The 17,483-nt window shown below is 43.4% G+C and overlaps 1 protein-coding gene across 3 annotated transcripts; it reads right to left on the reverse strand.

The window, feature by feature from the left end:
* Positions 1-4,661: 4,661 nt before the first annotated feature.
* On the reverse strand, positions 4,662-16,913 carry LOC309384162 (uncharacterized protein). 3 transcript variants are annotated; one of them, XM_081937368.1, is made up of 4 exons: positions 16,740-16,913; positions 10,469-10,575; positions 9,123-9,249; positions 4,662-5,846 (listed from the first exon to the last, which is right to left on the reverse strand). In XM_081937368.1, the coding sequence occupies exons 3-4, from the start codon at positions 9,163-9,165 to the stop codon at positions 4,918-4,920; spliced, it is 972 nt and encodes a 323-aa protein (XP_081793494.1). In that variant the 5' UTR covers positions 9,166-9,249; positions 10,469-10,575; positions 16,740-16,913; the 3' UTR covers positions 4,662-4,917. The 3 variants fall into 3 exon arrangements, with proteins under 3 accessions (XP_081793494.1, XP_081793495.1, XP_081793496.1); XM_081937369.1 differs by having other exon boundaries at positions 9,123-9,238; positions 10,465-10,575; XM_081937370.1 differs by lacking the exon at positions 10,469-10,575.
* Positions 16,914-17,483: the final 570 nt, after the last annotated feature.

The following is a 17,483-nucleotide window of genomic DNA, read 5'->3' on the forward strand; positions in this document are numbered from 1 at the left end:
GTCCGTGAATCTCAGAGACTCTGTGCCCAGTTTTTCCTTGCACCGCACCCCATTTGGAAAATATTTACATGGCAGCTTTCCAAGCTAGATGAGGTCTGTAGTCATAAATATTCCTTTGAAAGATTTGTTTGCCAGGCCTTGGCTGAATGTGAATGAGAGGAATTCACATTCGTTTAATAAAAGGGGTTTTGTCTGGATCAGGACTCTGCCTCGTGCCTTTTGGGGGGGAAGCCTAACTCAGAACAACTAGACCAAGTGAAACTGACTAGAGGAATAGCAATAGCAAAGAACAACAAGGAAGGGCAGAATGGAATAGAAGCAAAAGAGAAGGGATTGCTGGAAAGAGAGACACTCCGGAGAACTTCTGCACGGTTTGAATCAGATCTTGCCTTGCTTTCGCTGCTTTCGTTTCGAACTTGGCTAAAGTACCTCTTCTCTATCTCGATGGAGTTGGGGGTTTTCTTCCTTGGGTTATGAACGGAGGCAGGCCTGACAGAAACCTCTGCAGGAAAATCACCAGGCTCAGCAGCAAAGACTAAACTGCAGCAGCCTCCTGTCCGTCTTTTCTACTTACATTCCCAAGACTTGGACCCAAAACTGTTATCTGAGAAAGGCACTGCTACTCTACAGGTAGTCCTCGGCTTACAACCACAATGGAGTCCATAATCTCTGTTGCTAAGTGGGACACTTGTGAGTTCTGCCTCGTTTTACCACCTTTCCTGCCACATCTGTTAAGCAAATTGCTGCAGTTAAGTTAGTAACGTGGTTAAGTGACTCCTAATTCCCCGGTGACTTTGCTTGTCAGAAGGTCGCAAAAGGTGGTCACGTGACTTCAGGAAACGGCAACCGTCATAAATATGAGTCCGTTGCCAAGCCTCTGAATTTTGATCGTAAGTGTGAAAAATGGTCATTAAGTCTTTTTTTTTCAGTGCCATTGTAACTTTGGACGGTCACTAAATGAACTGTTTGTAAGTTGACTACCTTTATTTGAACAATAAAGACTTATGTGATTTAATCACGTATTTATTTTCCCCTGATAAGCACAGCATTTGCTAGAAATTTTCCCTCAGCTTATTGAAGGTCAGCGACTGCTTCTTTAAGGTCCAGCAATGAACATGCGAACAGTCCTCGCAAATTAGACTAAGCACCGTTCAGCCCAGCATTCCTCTGGGCTGCTCTGAAGCACATGGAGATAATACAATACATTACAATAGTAGAGTTGGAAGGGACCTTGAAGGTCTTCTAGTCCAACCCCCTGCCTAGGCAGGAAACCCTATACCGTTTGAGACAAATAGCTATCCAACATCTTCTTAAAGACTTCCAGTGTTGGGGCATTCACAACTTCTGGAGGCATTTTCTGTTCCACTGATTCATTGCTCTAACTGTCAGGAAATTTCTCCTCAGTTCTAAGTTGCTTCTCTCCTTGATTAGTTTCCACCCATTGCTTCTTGTTCTTCCCTCAAGTGCCTTGGAAAATAGTTTGACTCCCTCTTCTTGAGTGGGGCCCGCGTGCCCTCAGGGCCCTCTTTTCGGCCATGACAGCATCCTGTAGTCCTCTGCCTCCGTTTTCACTGCGGACTGATCCTTCACTGTTTCCAAGGCAACCCACACACTGGAGTTTGACACCCCTGCCTTAAAACATTAAAATTGATTTATTAGATTGCCCCCCTCCCCCCATTTTAAAACTTTCTTGCTACAGTTAAGTGAATCACTGTAGTTGTTAAGTTAGCAACTCATTTGGTACATGAATCTTACTCCCCCATTGACTTTGCTTGTCAGGTCACAAAAGGTGTGTGAAGTTTCCAAAAGATGGCCTAATTAATTTACGAGCCTTGAGACAAAGTTCAAAAGAAATCCATTCATTTGTTAGGATCAACGTTTTGGCATGTTCTTCTGTGGAGCCGAAACTGATTCCCGCTTAATTGCGTTTGAACTTTACCCCTGTATCCCCTCCCTTCTGTCTGTGTCATAAATCACATCCACCAACAAGGTGCTGTGGCAGGCTATGAACATGCGCATTTCACACGCCAGCTATAGGAATATGATACCTGACTCTGGCCAAAGGTATGCATGGAATTCTCCTCCCTTTCCTACCTTTTTCTATGTCAACTTGATAGTAGTCATGGAAATGCTTTACAAGTTGACAAGGTGATCACATGATCCCGGAACACTGAAACCATCTTAAATATGAGTCAGTTGCTAAGAATCTGAATTTTGATCATGTGACCATGGCAATGCTACCAACTCTCATGTGGGAAATGATCATATAAGTCACTTTTTTCAGTGCCGTTGTAACTTTGAACAATCACTTAATGAACTGTTGTAAGTCGAGGACTACCTGTATTTGGAGTAAGTTTCCCATTCCCATCTTGCAGCCTGCAAAGCTGAAGGAGGAACTGATGATCAGACTTCTTGAAATGGAGGATGGAAGAATAAGGTTACTTGGCAGTTGTGTTATGTGACCTATGACCATTTTTCACACTTATGACTGTTACAGCATCCCCATGGTCACATGATCAAAATTCAGGTGCTTGGCAATTGACTCACATTTATGACGGTTCAAGGGTCCAGGGGCCATGTGACCTTTTGCGACCTTCTGCCAAGCAGAGACAATAGGGAAACCAGTTTCACTTAACAACCATGTTACTAATTTACCAATTGCAGTGATTCAGTTAACAACTGTGGCAAGAATGGTCTAAAAATGGGGCAAATTCACTTCACAAATGTTACACTTAGAAAAAGAAATTTTGGGCTCAATTATGGTTGTAAGTTGAGGACTACCTGTAACTTCAAACTTAAAAACAATCTTCTTGGAATGACTTGACATAAGACATTTTATTACTAGTATCTTACTCCATTCTTGGTTGCCAAGATTAGTAGCTCCTTTTCTGTAAAATGCTGCAAATGCATTAAATAAATTGACTCCTTCCCTATGTGCTGCAAAGCTGAACAATAATAGAAAAATAATTTATCGTAGCATGAAAGAAATGTTGAAAGTTTCGATTCCATTTCACCCCAAATACCTTTATTAAAACTTTTACCAAAACTCGTATTTATTACTACGGGAGTATTCTAAACTGGGATTGTGTATGTTAATAGTGCAAGAATTATATATGATTCTATTGGAAAATATTTTTGATCCTCCCTGCAGCCTTTCTTGAGTTACAGCAGGGGGCTTTATAGTACAATTACTCGTGTTTTAATGACTAATTTGAATCACCTTCAATGTGATAAGAGTTGATATAAGAACTGCCTCCAATGCCAGTCCCACTGTCACAAAACACACTGCAGTGTGGTTGTTATTTAGGACACCAGTTCCCCTTTACCTGTTTTCCTTTTCTCTTCATTGGGTCAGCTTCTTTCCCCCCCCCCCCCAATTTCTGCAAGAGGCCTCCTTGGAAGGAGGAAGCAGCTAATCAGGACTGTCTGTCATCTGCACCCCTATAACTGTCTGGTTTGGTTCTGCAACCCAACAAGACAGACAGAGACTTCAGAGGAGAATCAGAACTGCAGAAAAAAGTTGCTACCAACCTGCCTTCCATTGAGGACCTGTACACTGCATGAGTCAAAAAGAGGGCTGTGAAAATATTTACAGACCCCTCGCATCAGGACATAAATTGTTTCAACTCCTACCCTCAAAATGACATTATAGAGCACTGCACACTGGAACAATGCTAAACAAATAATTCCCTCAACCCTGTAAAACTATTCGCTAAGGCTGCATTACTATTACTATTAGTCTTCTCATCATTCCTATCGCCCATCTCCTCCCACTTATGACTGCATGACTGTAACTTTGTTGCTTGTATCCTTAAGATTTATATTGTTTCCTAGTACGATTTGATAGCTTATTAGTAATCTTGACTATCACTGTTGTATCTTTTTATTCTTGATAAATGTACTTTATTCTCCTTATGTACACTGAGAGCATATGCACCAAAGACAAATTCCTTGTGTGTCCAATCATACTTGGCCAATAAAGAATTCTATTCTATTCTATATTGTATTCTATATTGTATTCTATATTGTATTCTATATTGTATTCTATATTGTATTCTATATTCTATTCTATTCTATATTCTATTCTATATTTTATTCTATTCTATATTCTATTCTATATTATATTCCTTATTCTATATTATATTATATTCTATATTATATTATATTCTATATTATATTCTATAGTCTATTCTATAGTCTATTCTATTATATTCTATATTATATTCTATATTTTATTATATTCTATATTATATTCTATATTTTATTATATTCTATATTATATTCCTTATTCTATATTATATTATATTCTATATTATATTCCTTATTCTATATTATATTATATTATATATGCTATTCTATGAGGTCAACTCTAAAATTTATATATAAAATTTATAGGCTGCCCATCTTACCTTAGAGTACCTTCTACTCTATTCTATTCTATTCTATTCTAGTAGATTAGAGTAGAGTAGAGTAGAGTAGAGTAGAGTAGAGTAGAGTAGAGTAGAGTAGAGTAGAGTAGAATAATAGAATAGAACAGAACAGAATAAATTCTAAGGAGGTCGACTCTATAATTTATTTATATATAAATTTTATAGGCTGCCCATCTTACCTCAAAGTGCAACTCAGCTTGAGAAGCTTGAAACAAGGACGGACAGACTAAGTTGGGAGATCTACTTTGGTTTTCTTTTATTACAAAAAAGAAAATTGCAAAAAATGATTTACAAAGCAGGCTTAAATGAATTTGTTTCTCAAGTCCCAGATCACTGTCCTTCCAATTCCTCATTTGCCTTTTTTTTTTTTTGCTTTTTTACTTCTGAGACCACAGGGGCTGGCTGAATTTCAACTGTACCTCTCCCTGCAGGGAGAACGTGTATCCTGTGGCTATCTGGAGCCCCAGCCGATGGTTCTTCGGCAGCCTCAACAGGAGTAGGACTTGTCTCCCATGTGCATCTTCTCGTGCCTGATGAGATGCGACTTCTGCCGGAAGGTTTTCCCGCACACGCAGCAGGTGTAGGGCTTCTCCCCCGTGTGCGTCCGCTCGTGTTGGCTCAGGCTGGACTTGAAGCAGAAACCTTTGCCGCACAACGGGCAACGGTACGGCTTCTCGCCCGTGTGAATCCTTTGGTGTTTAATAAGCTTAGAGCTCTCCTTGAAGGACTTCCCGCAGTCCGAGCAAATGTAGGGTTTCTCTTCCGAGTGTGACCGCTTGTGTTTAATGAGACTCGAGCGGTTATTGAAGCGCTTCCCGCAGATCAAACACTTAAACGGCTTCTCCCCGGTGTGGATGATTTTATGAGCCATCAGCCACGAGCTTTGGCTGAAGCACTTGCCGCAATCTGAACAGGCATAGGGTTTCTCCCCCGTGTGGGTCCTCTCGTGCGCCAGGAGGTTGGCTTTGCGGTTGAAGCTCTTGCCGCAGTCCGAGCACTGGTAGGGTTTCTCTCCCGTGTGAGTCCTCTCGTGCGTAATGATGTGGGAACTCTGGCTGAAGCTTTTCCCACACACCGAGCACTTGTAGGGTTTTTCCCCTGTGTGGGTCCTCTCGTGCTTGACCAGGTAGGAACGCTGCTTGAAACTTTCCCCGCAGAAGGAGCACTTGTAGGGTTTCTCTCTAACCGTGGATTTCTGGTCGTTAAAGGAGTCTGGGAGGGTGCTGGTACAGCCGGGGCCTTTTGCACAAAAGGAAGCCGCTTCAACCGCAGCTTCTGAATGGCTCCCCTCCTCGACCATAGATATCCCAGGAAACTCGTACATGTTTTCCTCCAGCAAATCCCGGTTGAATTCCATATAGTCCGGCCTCACCATCCAACAGGTTGCCACTTTGGGCTCTGTCACTTCCCCGTTACCTGTAGGAATTTTAAAAAAAAGCAGCCAATGGATTACAGTAATATGAAAGGTACCACATGCCGTTGGCTTGTCTGCTGATGTTCCCGAGAGCATGAAGCAAACTCCTTGTCCCGACCAAACCCCCTTTTATTAATTTATTGTGAATTCTGCTCCTTCACATCCAGCAAAATCTTTCAAGGGAGTATTTACTGTCGCAGACTAGAGGTGGATTGCTCCCGGTTCGTCCCGGATCGGGCGAACCAGTAGTAGCGGCAGTGGGAAGCTCCGCCCAATGGCCCGGACGCTTCTGCACATGCGCACCCGAACCAGTAGTAAAAAAAATTGGCAACCCACCACCGTTGCAGACCTTACCTGGCTTGGAGAGCTGAAAGGCCAGTATCTGTAAAACTTGTCAAGGAGTCTTGGAGAGTGCAAACTCCCCTCCCCTTTCGCTCCTCTTTTTTATTTCCTCTGGGAGGGGCCATTCATGGTCCACCTGTGGCCTTACTCCCAAGTCAACCCTTGTTCCTTAGCTGTTCCCTTCATCTGGCAACTCTGCGTATGTGCACACTGGGAACAGGCTCCAGCTGTTCGTCTGCCTCACTGATGTCTGCCTCTGAAGGCAGCTGATAACTGGCATACGGCTCTGCCTCTGATGCAGAGCACTCGTCTGAACCTTCCCCAGACTCCCGGACTGGCCCATGTTCCTCCCCAACGTCCTCACTGTCCGAATCTGCTGCCAGCTCCACTGGCCACTGGTGGGCCACTACAGCTCAGTGGCTATTTCCCAAACTTCACCAAGTCAGTGAAGGATCCAGGGTGTTATGCGAAGCAGCTGACCCAGCAAGCATTAGCTAAGCCAGGGGTGTCCAAACTTGGCAACTTTAAGACTTGTGGACTTCAACTCCCAGAATTCCCACAAGTCTTAAAGTTGCCAAGTTTGGACATCCCTGAGCTAAGCAATTCTCAATCTTAGCAACTTTCAGATAGGAGGATTTCAACTCCCAGAATTCTCCCGCAAGCATGCCCAATAACACCCTTGAAAGGGTTGGTGACTCACCGGGGTACAGGTAAGTCCTTGACTTGCAACCATTCTTTTAGTGACCATTCAAAGCTACGGCACTGAAAACAGTGACCTATTACCGTTTTCACACTTATGACCATTGCAGCATTCCCTGTGGTCACGTCATCAAAATTCAGATGCTTGGCAACTGGCTCATGTTTAGGACGGTTGAAGTGTCCCAGGTCATGTGATCCTCTTGTGCGACCTTCTGACACGCAAACGCAATGGGGAAGTCAGATTCACTTAACAACCCTAGTGATTCACGTAACTACTGTGGCAAGAAAAGTCGTAAAATGGGGCGAAACTCACTTAAAAACTGTCCTATTTAACAACAGAAATTTGTGGCTCAATTGTGATAATATATTGAGGCTAATAACTGTATATTCGTTGCTTGAATACATCCTGGGAGCTTCCCACAGCTTACATCCTTTCTACAGTGGGCTTATTTTCCTGACCACCACAAGCATCCGCAGGGAAGTTAAAAAGTAATACTAAAATCTGTCAAGGTCATAGCCCTACCTACCTTTTTTTAAAAACCCGTGTATAAGAAAGGGACAGGGATTCAGTTGTGGAGTCACAACTACTTTTAACTTTTTTTAATACACCCGTGCACACCAACACAGCCTCAATAATCTAGTTGCGAATATTCCTTTCCGTGCCTTGCTTTGCTCTGAACTTACACCAGGAAGCAAGGCAAAGACTGGCTGTCTCTGAATGGCAGGATCGGCCCTGCCAGTAGGCAAAGGAAGGCAGCTATGGCAGGAAGCCAATCATCAAAACCATAAAAAAGCACAAGTTAGAATATGTTGGGCATGTTACTGTATTTTTCGGAGTATAAGATGCACCAAGATCTCGAAGAGGTAATTTTTAAAAAACGTTTTTGCACCCTGCAGACCTCCCAAACCCTCTGCACACCCCGTTTTATGTGAAAAACAGGGCATGCAGAGAGTTTGAGAGGCCTGCAAAGTGCTCCTGTAGGCTGGGGGGAGGGCAAAAACGAGCAAAAAATGGCCCTGTTTTTTTGCCAAAAGGCATGCATAGCCTTTAGACTTGTAGAATGCTCCTGGAAGCTTGGGGGGGGGGAGGGGGGGACGACAAAAATGGGCAAAAAACAAACCATTCATCTGCAAATTTGATCAGAAGGTCGCAAAAGGGGATCACATGACTCCGGGACGCCACAACCGTCATAAATATGAATCAATTGCCGGGTGTCTGCATTGTGATCACATGACCATGGGGCTGCCACTTTTTTCAGTGCCATTGTAATTTCGGACAGCCACTAAATGAACTTTCGTAAGTGAAAGACTAGCTGTATTGAAGTAAGATATTGTTCCCAGGCCAGAAGTGGCCTGGACATGGAAAGAGCAAGAAATTCCCTCTTGTAATTTCGATGCCCTTCTTCTGTTTCCTTAATTAGCTTATCTTGGATTGTCGGTGGTGCTATCAAAACTATTGCTAATAAGATTTCTCTCTTTAAATCCATAAATTCTTTTATTTTTTTCTTCTTCTATGTCTTGCCATCTGGGGTAGAGTTCCTGCCCATTTAATTCCTCTTTCAGTATTCCACTCTTTCCATCACCAGACACAAACCAATCACCATAAATATCAGCAGATTTAATTTCTTTATGGTCATCTTCCTCTTTGGTTTTTAGGATTCTAACCACCACTTTTTCCACTTGATAAACATCTCCAACTTCTTCATCATATTTTATTGTTAGATGCTCTAAGTCTTCCAACTTCTTCTCCATCCTCTGAAATGTGTTTGGTAATTTCTGAATTTCTACGAATATCTTTTGCAGGCTTAAAGTTTCTTTCTGCTGTTGAAGTTGTGCCATTATCTCCAGCTAACAAACACTGCTGCTCTTATTCCCTCTTATTATTTGTTTCTGGAAGCAAAGTCAGTGGTGGGTTCCGGATCCCGTCGCAACCAGTACACTGTGACGGGACTGGGCATCCACCTTGGGCATGTGTACAACCAGTACACTGTGACGGGCTGAGCAAGCAAGCACATCCACCACCCTGCGACGCTCCAGCTGCTCGGCGGAGGTCACGCAGGTGCTGTAAGCGTGTGCACAAATGGCCTGGTTGACTTAAAAACAGGTAAGGAATGCGGGAAGGCCCATCAAAACACCGTTGCTCCCAGCTGCCACCGGTACGCCCGTACCGGGGCATACTGGACGGAACCCACCACTGAGCGAAGTGTCTTGGTCCAGCTGCCCCCAAATTCTCTTACCCAGCAAGCTTGCATTTTCATCCTCTTCCGGGATGGCCTCCATGGGGAGTTGGATCTTTACCGAATCAGAGAGAAAACTCCGTCCGTCTTAGCAGAAGCGACTCTCTCTTTCTCCACTACCCGATGCCTAGGGGAAAAACAAATAAGAATACCATGAAGAGGCATGTATCAATTTCTGCCCAGCCCTGGTAGGCGGAATCAGGAGCTTCATCATGATCACATGGCAGGAACCAGAAGCAAATTTCTCTCCTTAATATTTTTCAGATCATTCCCCCCCCCAAAAAATTTCTGCTTTTACAGGTAGTCCTCGACATACGACCAAAACTGAGCCCAGAATTTATGTTTGCTAAGTTAGTTTTGTCCATATCTTGCCACATTTGTTAAATGAATCTCTATAGTTGTTAAATTAGTAACATGGTTGTTAAGCGAATCTGGCTTCCCCACTGAGTTTGCTTGTCAGGAGGTCGCAAAAGGCGATCACATGACCCAGGGACACTACAAACCGTCATAAATATGAACCAGTTGTCAAGCATTTGAATGTAAATCACGTGACCATGGGGGGGGGGGTGTTGCAATGGTCACAAGTGTGAAAAATGGTCATAAGTCACTGTTTTCTGGGCTGTTGTGACTTTGAGCAGTCATTAAGTGAACAGTTGTAAGTTGAGGACTAGCTGTATTTCTAGTGCTTCTGCTTTTCCATTCCAAAATCAAATTTGAAGGCATTTCATCCTTCCTTAAGAAAGAAGTAATGCCTAAGATGCACTAATGCTATTGCCGTATTTTTCAGTATATAAGACGCACCTTTTTCCCTCAAAAAAGAGGGTGAAAATCTGGGTGCGTCTTGTACATTGAATACAGCATTTTTGGCCTCCCGAAAACCTTTGCAACCTGCCTTTGCAAAAATGGACGTGCAGAGGGTTTGGGAGGCTTCCAGAGTGCTCCTGGGGGCTGGGGAGGGCAAAAAAGAGCAAAAAAAACGGGCCAGTTTCCCCCCCCCCCAGCCCCCAGGAGCACTCTACAGCCCTCCCAAAGCCTCTGCATGACCCTTTCCCCCCCAAAAAAAATGGCCCGTTTAAACCAGGGTTTAAACAATATATGTGTTGCAATCATGGCAATACTTTAAACCAGTGCTTCTCAACCTTGGCGACTTTTAAGATGTGTGGACTTCAACTCCTGGCGGGGGAATTCTGGGAGTTGAAGTCCACACCTTAAGCTCACCAAGGTTGAGAAACACTGGTTTGAAGTATTGCCACGATTGCAACACAGAAGACCTTTGGCTGACAGGCTACCCTTATATGTAAACATTAACTTAAGTTTCTAAAGATCATCAGCATTCAGCAACTTACCTTCTGCTTTTCTTCACCGCCCTAGGAACACTTGAGCTGCCCTTCCAACCGTACAGCGTTGCCTTTTCCTACATTTCCCAGTTGGTCCCTGCAGGAATTCTCTATTGCTGTGACATTGAGAGAGGAGGCGGGAGTCAGAACGGCAGGAGCGCATTGAGACACAAGCCCTGCCTCCTTTTGTGCGAGCATTGCCATTGGATGCAGAATAAAAAGGGGGCAGGGCTCAGATGCTATGCTCGCTATCTTGCATATTTGATGCACGCTTTCCCCTTCCTATACAGGGAGTCCTTGGCTTACGTTCACAATTGAGCCCAAATTTTACGCTGCTAAATGAGACATTGGTTAAGTGAACTTTGCCCGGTTTTTCGATCTTTCTTGCCACCGTTGTTAAGTGAATCCCTAAGTTAATAACTGAGTTGTTAAGCAAATCTGGCTTCCCCATTGACTTTGCTTGTCTGAAGGTCACAAAAGGGGATCATGTGACCCCGGGACACAGCAACTGTCATAAATATGAGTCAGTCAGCAAGTGTCAGACATTAATCAAATGGCATCTATTTAGCCATCCATTAATTGGAGTTTGCTATCCATTTATTGCTATCTATTAAATGCAGTTATTTCTATTTAAATAATACTGCATATTTTTAATATAGAAAAGACAACATATTCATTATCGTAGTAGGCTGATGTTAGCATTTTTATTTAGTTTCAGTGCCCTGGGGACACATGTTCACCATTTGCCATCATTACATTAAATGCTATCCATTAATCCATTAATTGCTACCCATTAATCCATTAATTGGGATTTTGTTATCCATTTATTGCTATCTATTAAATAGAGTGATTTCCATTTAAATAGTATCATATATTTCTAATGTAGAAAAGACAACATATTCATTTTACAATAATACAATAATGCAATAGTAGAATTGGAAGGAACCTTGGAGGTCTTCTAGTCCAACCCCCTGCCTAGGCAGGAAACCCTATACCGTTTCAGACAGATGGCTATCCAACATCTTCTTAAAGATTTCCAGTGTTGGGGCATTCACAACTTCTGGAGGCAAGCTGTTCCACTGATTAATTGTTCTAACTGTCAGGAAGTTTCTCCTCAGTTCTAAGTTGCTTCTTTCCACCCATTGCTTCTTGTTCTACCCTCAGGTGCCTTGGAGAACAGTTTGACTCCCTCTTCTTTGTGGCAGCCTCTGAGATATTGGAACAATGCTATCATGTCTCCCCTAGTCCTTCTTTTCATTAAACTAGACATACCCAGTTCCTGCAACCGTTCTTCGTATGTTTTAGTCTCCAGTCCCCTAATCATCTTTGTTGCTCTTCACTGCACTCTTTCTAAAGTCTCCACATCTTTTTTACATCGTGACAACCAGAACTGAATGCAGTATTCCAAGTGTGGCCTTACCAAGGCATCATAAAGTGGTATTAACACTTCACGTGATCTTGATTCTATCCCTCTGCTGATGCAGCCTTTTCATAATAGTCTGCTGCTAGTATCTTTATATAGTAGTGCATACAGACAGGCAGATAGAATAGAATAGAATTCTTTATTGGCCAAGTGTGATTGGACACACAAGGATTTTGTCTTTGGTGCATAAGCTCTCAGTGTACATAAAAGAAAAGATACATTTGTCAAGAATCATAAGGTACAACACTTAATGATAGTCATAGGGTATAAATAAGCAAGCAGGAAGCAATATCAATATAAATCATAAGGATACAAACAACAAAGTTACAGTCCTGCAGTCACAGGTGGGGGAAGTTGGGATGAGAGGACTAATAGTAATAGCAATGCAGCCTTAGTGAATAGTTTGATAGTGTTGAGGGAATTATTTGTTTAGCAGAGTGATGGCGTTTGGGGAAAAAACTGTTCTTGTGTCTAGTTGTCTTGGTGTGCAGTGCTCTATAGCGTCGTTTTGAGGGTAGGAGTTGAAACAATTTATGTCCAGGATGTGAGGGGTGTGTAAATATTTTCATAGCCCTCTTTTTGACTTGTGCAGTGTACAGGTAGTAATTGTTTTTTCTGCAGTTCTAATTATTCTCTAAAGTCTGTGTCTGTTTTGTTGGGATGCAGAACCAGACAGACAGTTATAGAGGTGCAGATGACAGAGTCTATAATTCCTCAATAGAATTGAATCAGCAGCTCCTTGGGCAGTTTGAGCTTCCTGAGTTGGCGCGGGAAGAACATTCTTTGTTGTGCTTTTTTGATGATGTTTTTGATGTCAGGTGTCCATTTTAGGTCTTGAGATATGATAGAACCTAGAAATTTGAAGGTCTCTACTGTTGATACTGTGTTGTATAGTATTGTAAGAGGTGGTAGTATGGGAGGGTTTCTCCTAAAGTCTACCACCATTTCTATGGTTTTGAGTGTGTTCAGTTTCCCATCTGTATGCAGTTTCATTCACCAATCACTCTTGTACCATCTGCAAACTTCAGTAGTTTAACAGATGGATCGTTTGAGAGGCAGTCATTGGTATAGAGAGAGAAGTGGAGAGAGCACACAGCCCTGGGGTGTTCCTGTGCTAATTGTACAGGTATCTTGTCTTGTCTTGTTATATGTTTTGGTAATATGTATGTATGTCTTGTCTATATATTTATTTCATATGTTCTACTGTACGCCGCCCCGAGTCCTTCGGGAGAGGGTGCGGCTAAGAAATAAATATTTATTATTATTATTATTATTATTATTATTATTATTATTATTATTATTATTATTATTATTATTATTATTATCTGATGCGATTTTGCCTAGCTTCTCCTGCTACTTCCTGTCTGTTATATAGTTTTTATCCCCAAGAAACTTAGGGATATTGTTTGTGGTTTCTATATTCAGAATACAGACTATCCTATGACGCAGAATTCCGCTTTTACGTTAGACTAAGTCTTGTCACTGTGACCTTAAGACATCTTGAATTCATGTAGAAGAGAAATTGCAATTCCATTTTCCCAGATAAAAAAATAAAAAAGGAATAAGAAATCAGACAATATTTAGAAGCTGTTTCTAAGCAGACATGCATTCTTGGACATTACATGCTGCAGAGGCTGCAAGGATTGATTGACAAGCAACTTGCAATGACTGGGAATCTGGAATAAATATGTGAAAATGCCTAGAGACCCCTCGCATCCTGGATATAAACTGTTTTCAACTTTTTCCCTCAAGGTGACGCTGTAGGGGATTGCACGCCAAAACAACTAGACACAAGAACAGTTCCCCCCCGCCTTGCCATGACTCGGCTAAAGAACTCCTACAACACCGTCAAACCACCTAGGAGGGCTGTGTTACTATTAAACTTCTCCATCTTTCCTATTACCTATTTCCTTATCCTCTTATGACTATAGCTTTGTTGCTTGTTATCTTACGATTTATATTTTTTTCATTTATTTTCCTAGTATGCTTTATGTTGATTGCTTACTTAGTATCCTATGACTATCACTGTCTTGTACATTATGATTTCTGATGGATGTATTTTATGATGATTATGATCATGACTAATCACTTGTTTCTTGTATGTACATCGGACCTTATGCACTGGGGACAAATTCCTTATGTGTCCAATCACACTTGGCTAATAAAGAATTCTATTCTATTCTAAACATAGTATGGAAGAACGGGGGGGGGGGGGGGGGAGTCCAAGATGACTTCAGATCAAAGGCCAATCCAGACCAGCATTCCTGTTGGCCAACCAGATACTTCAAAGGGAATTGGCTAAGCAGAACAACATTTTCATTCTTGTTTTCTTTAGAAATTAACGTAGCAAATTGTTTGCAAATATCACGGTTACTAGCCACTGAGTCTAGTTTAAACTACCCTACACTCTAGTTTAATGAAAAGATAAACTAGGAGCAACATGATAGCAGTGTTCCAATATCTCAGGGGCTGCCACAAAGAAGAGGGAGTCAAGTTATTCTCCAAAGCACCTGAGGACAGGACAAGAAACAATGGATGGAAACTAATCAAGGAAAGAACCAACCTAGAACTAAGGATAAATTTTGTAACAGTGAAAACAAAGCAATGGAACGGCTTTGTGAATACTCCAACACTGGAGGTTTTTAAGAAGAGATTGGACAACCATTTGTCTGAAATGGCATAGGGTTTCCTGCTTGAGCAGGGGGTTAGACTAGAAGATCTCCAAGGTCCCTTCAAACTGTTATTCTATTATCCTGATAGTGTTATGGTAGAGCAGCAGTTCCCATTTCCCAGGCCAAGCAAATCCTCTGCTTGCATACAATGCAGTATCTGAATTGATACATTCCCCCTGCAAACATTTCCCAGGATCAGGGTTGCAAATGTCGCTCCCATGCAAGATTGAATAAGCCACAGTCCTCAATTTATGACCCACATGCAGCCATTATTGATCAACATTCTTCCCCGCCCCCCCTCCGCTTTCCAATCCTTTTAACAGGTGGCCAGGTATCCTGATGTGACACTGAGCCAACCATGGCTGCCAATCAAGGAGAATATATGTAGCTCAAGGATCTTTGTTGCTCTCGGAGCTTGCTTGTTTTCTTGCAGACGTTTCATAACCCAAGCTAGGTAACATCATCAGTGCTAGTAGGGAGTGCGGTTTGCTGTCAGTTTAAGTTCTGGTGGCTTTCCCTATTGGTGGTCTTAGAGATTCTTTGGTTGGGCAGTTTACTGATGGCTCTTTGGCAGCTTCTTGACAGGGATATTGTTTACTTGATTGTTGGTCTGATGTTAATCTTGGAGTTAATCTAACGCTGATCTGGGTGCTGCTTGCGGGTGGAGAGGTGTTTGGATCTTTTTTGTTCTATTTTGGGCTAGTTGCTTGTCTCTTTTGCATAGTATGTACAATGCAATACAATAGTAGAGTTAGAAGGGACCTTGGAGGTCTTCTAGTCCAATCCCCTGCCTAGGCAGGAAACCCTATACCGTTTCAGACAAATGGCTATCCAACATCTTCTTAAAGACTTCCAGTGTTGGGGAGATCAGTGATCAGATTATATAGAGATCAGAGATCAGATCATATAGATCAGTGATGGCTAACCTTTTTGTCATCACATGCTGAAATGGCGTGCACATGCGCGACACCACACGCTCGCATGCCCACACTCATAATGCAATGTCCCCCGCCCCCCCTTACGCATGTGTATGCGCTTCTCCCACTCTCCCCCCACGCATGCACACCCTATTTTGGGCCTAGCAGGTCTCCCTGAAGCATCCTGGGACCAAAAACGGGCCATGCAGGGCGGGGTACTGCATCCCCCTGCAATTTTTTTTCCTTTTTTTTTTTTTTTTTTTTTTTTGGATTTATTAGCCGCTCCCTTTCCAAGTAGGACTCGTGAACGCCATCACTCTGCTAAACAAGTAATTCCCTCACCACTGTCAAACTATTCACTAAGGCTGCATTACTATTACAATTAGTCTCCTCATCGTTCCTATCACCCATCTCCTCCCACTTATGACTGCATGACTGTAACTTTGTTGCTTGTAGATCCTTACTATCTATATTGATTGTTTCCTAGTATGATTTGATTGCTTATTTGTACCCTATGACTATCATTAAGTGTTGTATCGTATGATTCTTGACTAATGTATCTTTTCTTTTATGTACACTGAGAGCCTATGCACCAAAGACAAATTCCTTATGTGTCCAATCACACTTGGCCACTAAAGAACTATATTCTATTCTACTATCAGTCTATTGATGACTGATTTGTCAGGGTGCCAAACAACCCAACTAAAGAATCTATAAGACCACCAAACCCACCAACACTGAAAGGGCAACCCACCAGAATATAAACTGACAGCAAACTCAATTCCTTACTAGCACTGATGATGTTACCTAGTTTGGGTCATGAAACGCCTGCAAGAAAACAAGCAAGCTCAGAGAGCAAGAAAGACCCCTCAATCCTGGCTGATCATCTGTCAAGCAAAACTCGATTAGCCCAGGCCTGGATGGGAGACCACCAGTAAATCCAAGCTCGTGGAAAACCTCTGTCCAGCGCTTAGGAAACAATAAGGACGACTCCTTGAAGCCCCCCTCCCCCGGGAAGGCAAAGGAGGGAGGGGAGGGTTGACTCTCGCCTGCCCGATCCCGCCTCCCCTGCAGCACCCCTTTTTGGGTGGACCCCGCTTTTTCCTCCAGAGGCAGAGCAAGACCTGGAGCTCCCCGGGGAGAAAAACTGGGAAGAGGCAACCCGAAAACAACATGGACGCGCGTCCCCGGAGTCCGTCCCCCCCACTCTCCCCCGGAGCCCTGCCTCGCCTCTCTCCGCTTTGCAAAGCCGGCCCAAAGACGCTGACCTTCCCCGCTCCCGCCGCGGACTTCGTTCTCTCGTCCGCCCGCCCGGTTGGTCTTCCTCTCGGTTCTCCCGGGCTGACCGTCCTTCGCCGGGCGGGCGGGCAGACGAGCAACAAAGGCTCGTCCACCTGCAATCGCCGCCCGTCGCGGACTGAGCTGTCCGCTGGGAGAATGGAAAGGGGGCGGGACAGGAAGAGTCCGCGCCCCCTCCCCTTCTAACGGGGCCCTGGCTGGCATTTCCTGTTCCCTCCTCTCTAGGAATGGCGGATCCGCTTCTTTAACCATTTCAGCAAGGGGAGAGACAAGGATGGGGAGGAAGCGGAGGATAGAGCGCCCACGGGGGAAATCAGGAATTCGAGGGGGCGGGGGGGGGGCGATGAAAGGCGTGGTGATCTGAGCGATTGATTTTGCAGGGATGGGGATGAAAGCCCAGCAAGTGGGAAAGCTTGAGAGGGGCTTGGAGGAGAAGAGTGTAAACTTCCTTAAAGCACCGTTAGGAAGGTGTGTATGATAACCAGAGACGGATAGGCTCGCAAATCTGGGACTGCTGAATCAACATTCCATAAAAATGGAATGCACAGGTACAGTATAGGTGGTACCTTGCTCAGTAGTAGTAACTGTGAAAGTGATCTTGGAGTCCTAGTGGACAAGCATTTAAATATGAGCCAGCAGTGTGCAGCAGCTGCCAAAAAAGCCAACGGAGTCCTAGGCTGCATCAACAGAGGGATAGAATCAAGATCATGTGA

The sequence above is a fragment of the Natrix helvetica genome, assembly GCF_964273705.1.
Source record: "Natrix helvetica genome assembly, chromosome: 1".
Taxonomy (NCBI): domain Eukaryota; kingdom Metazoa; phylum Chordata; class Lepidosauria; order Squamata; family Natricidae; genus Natrix; species Natrix helvetica.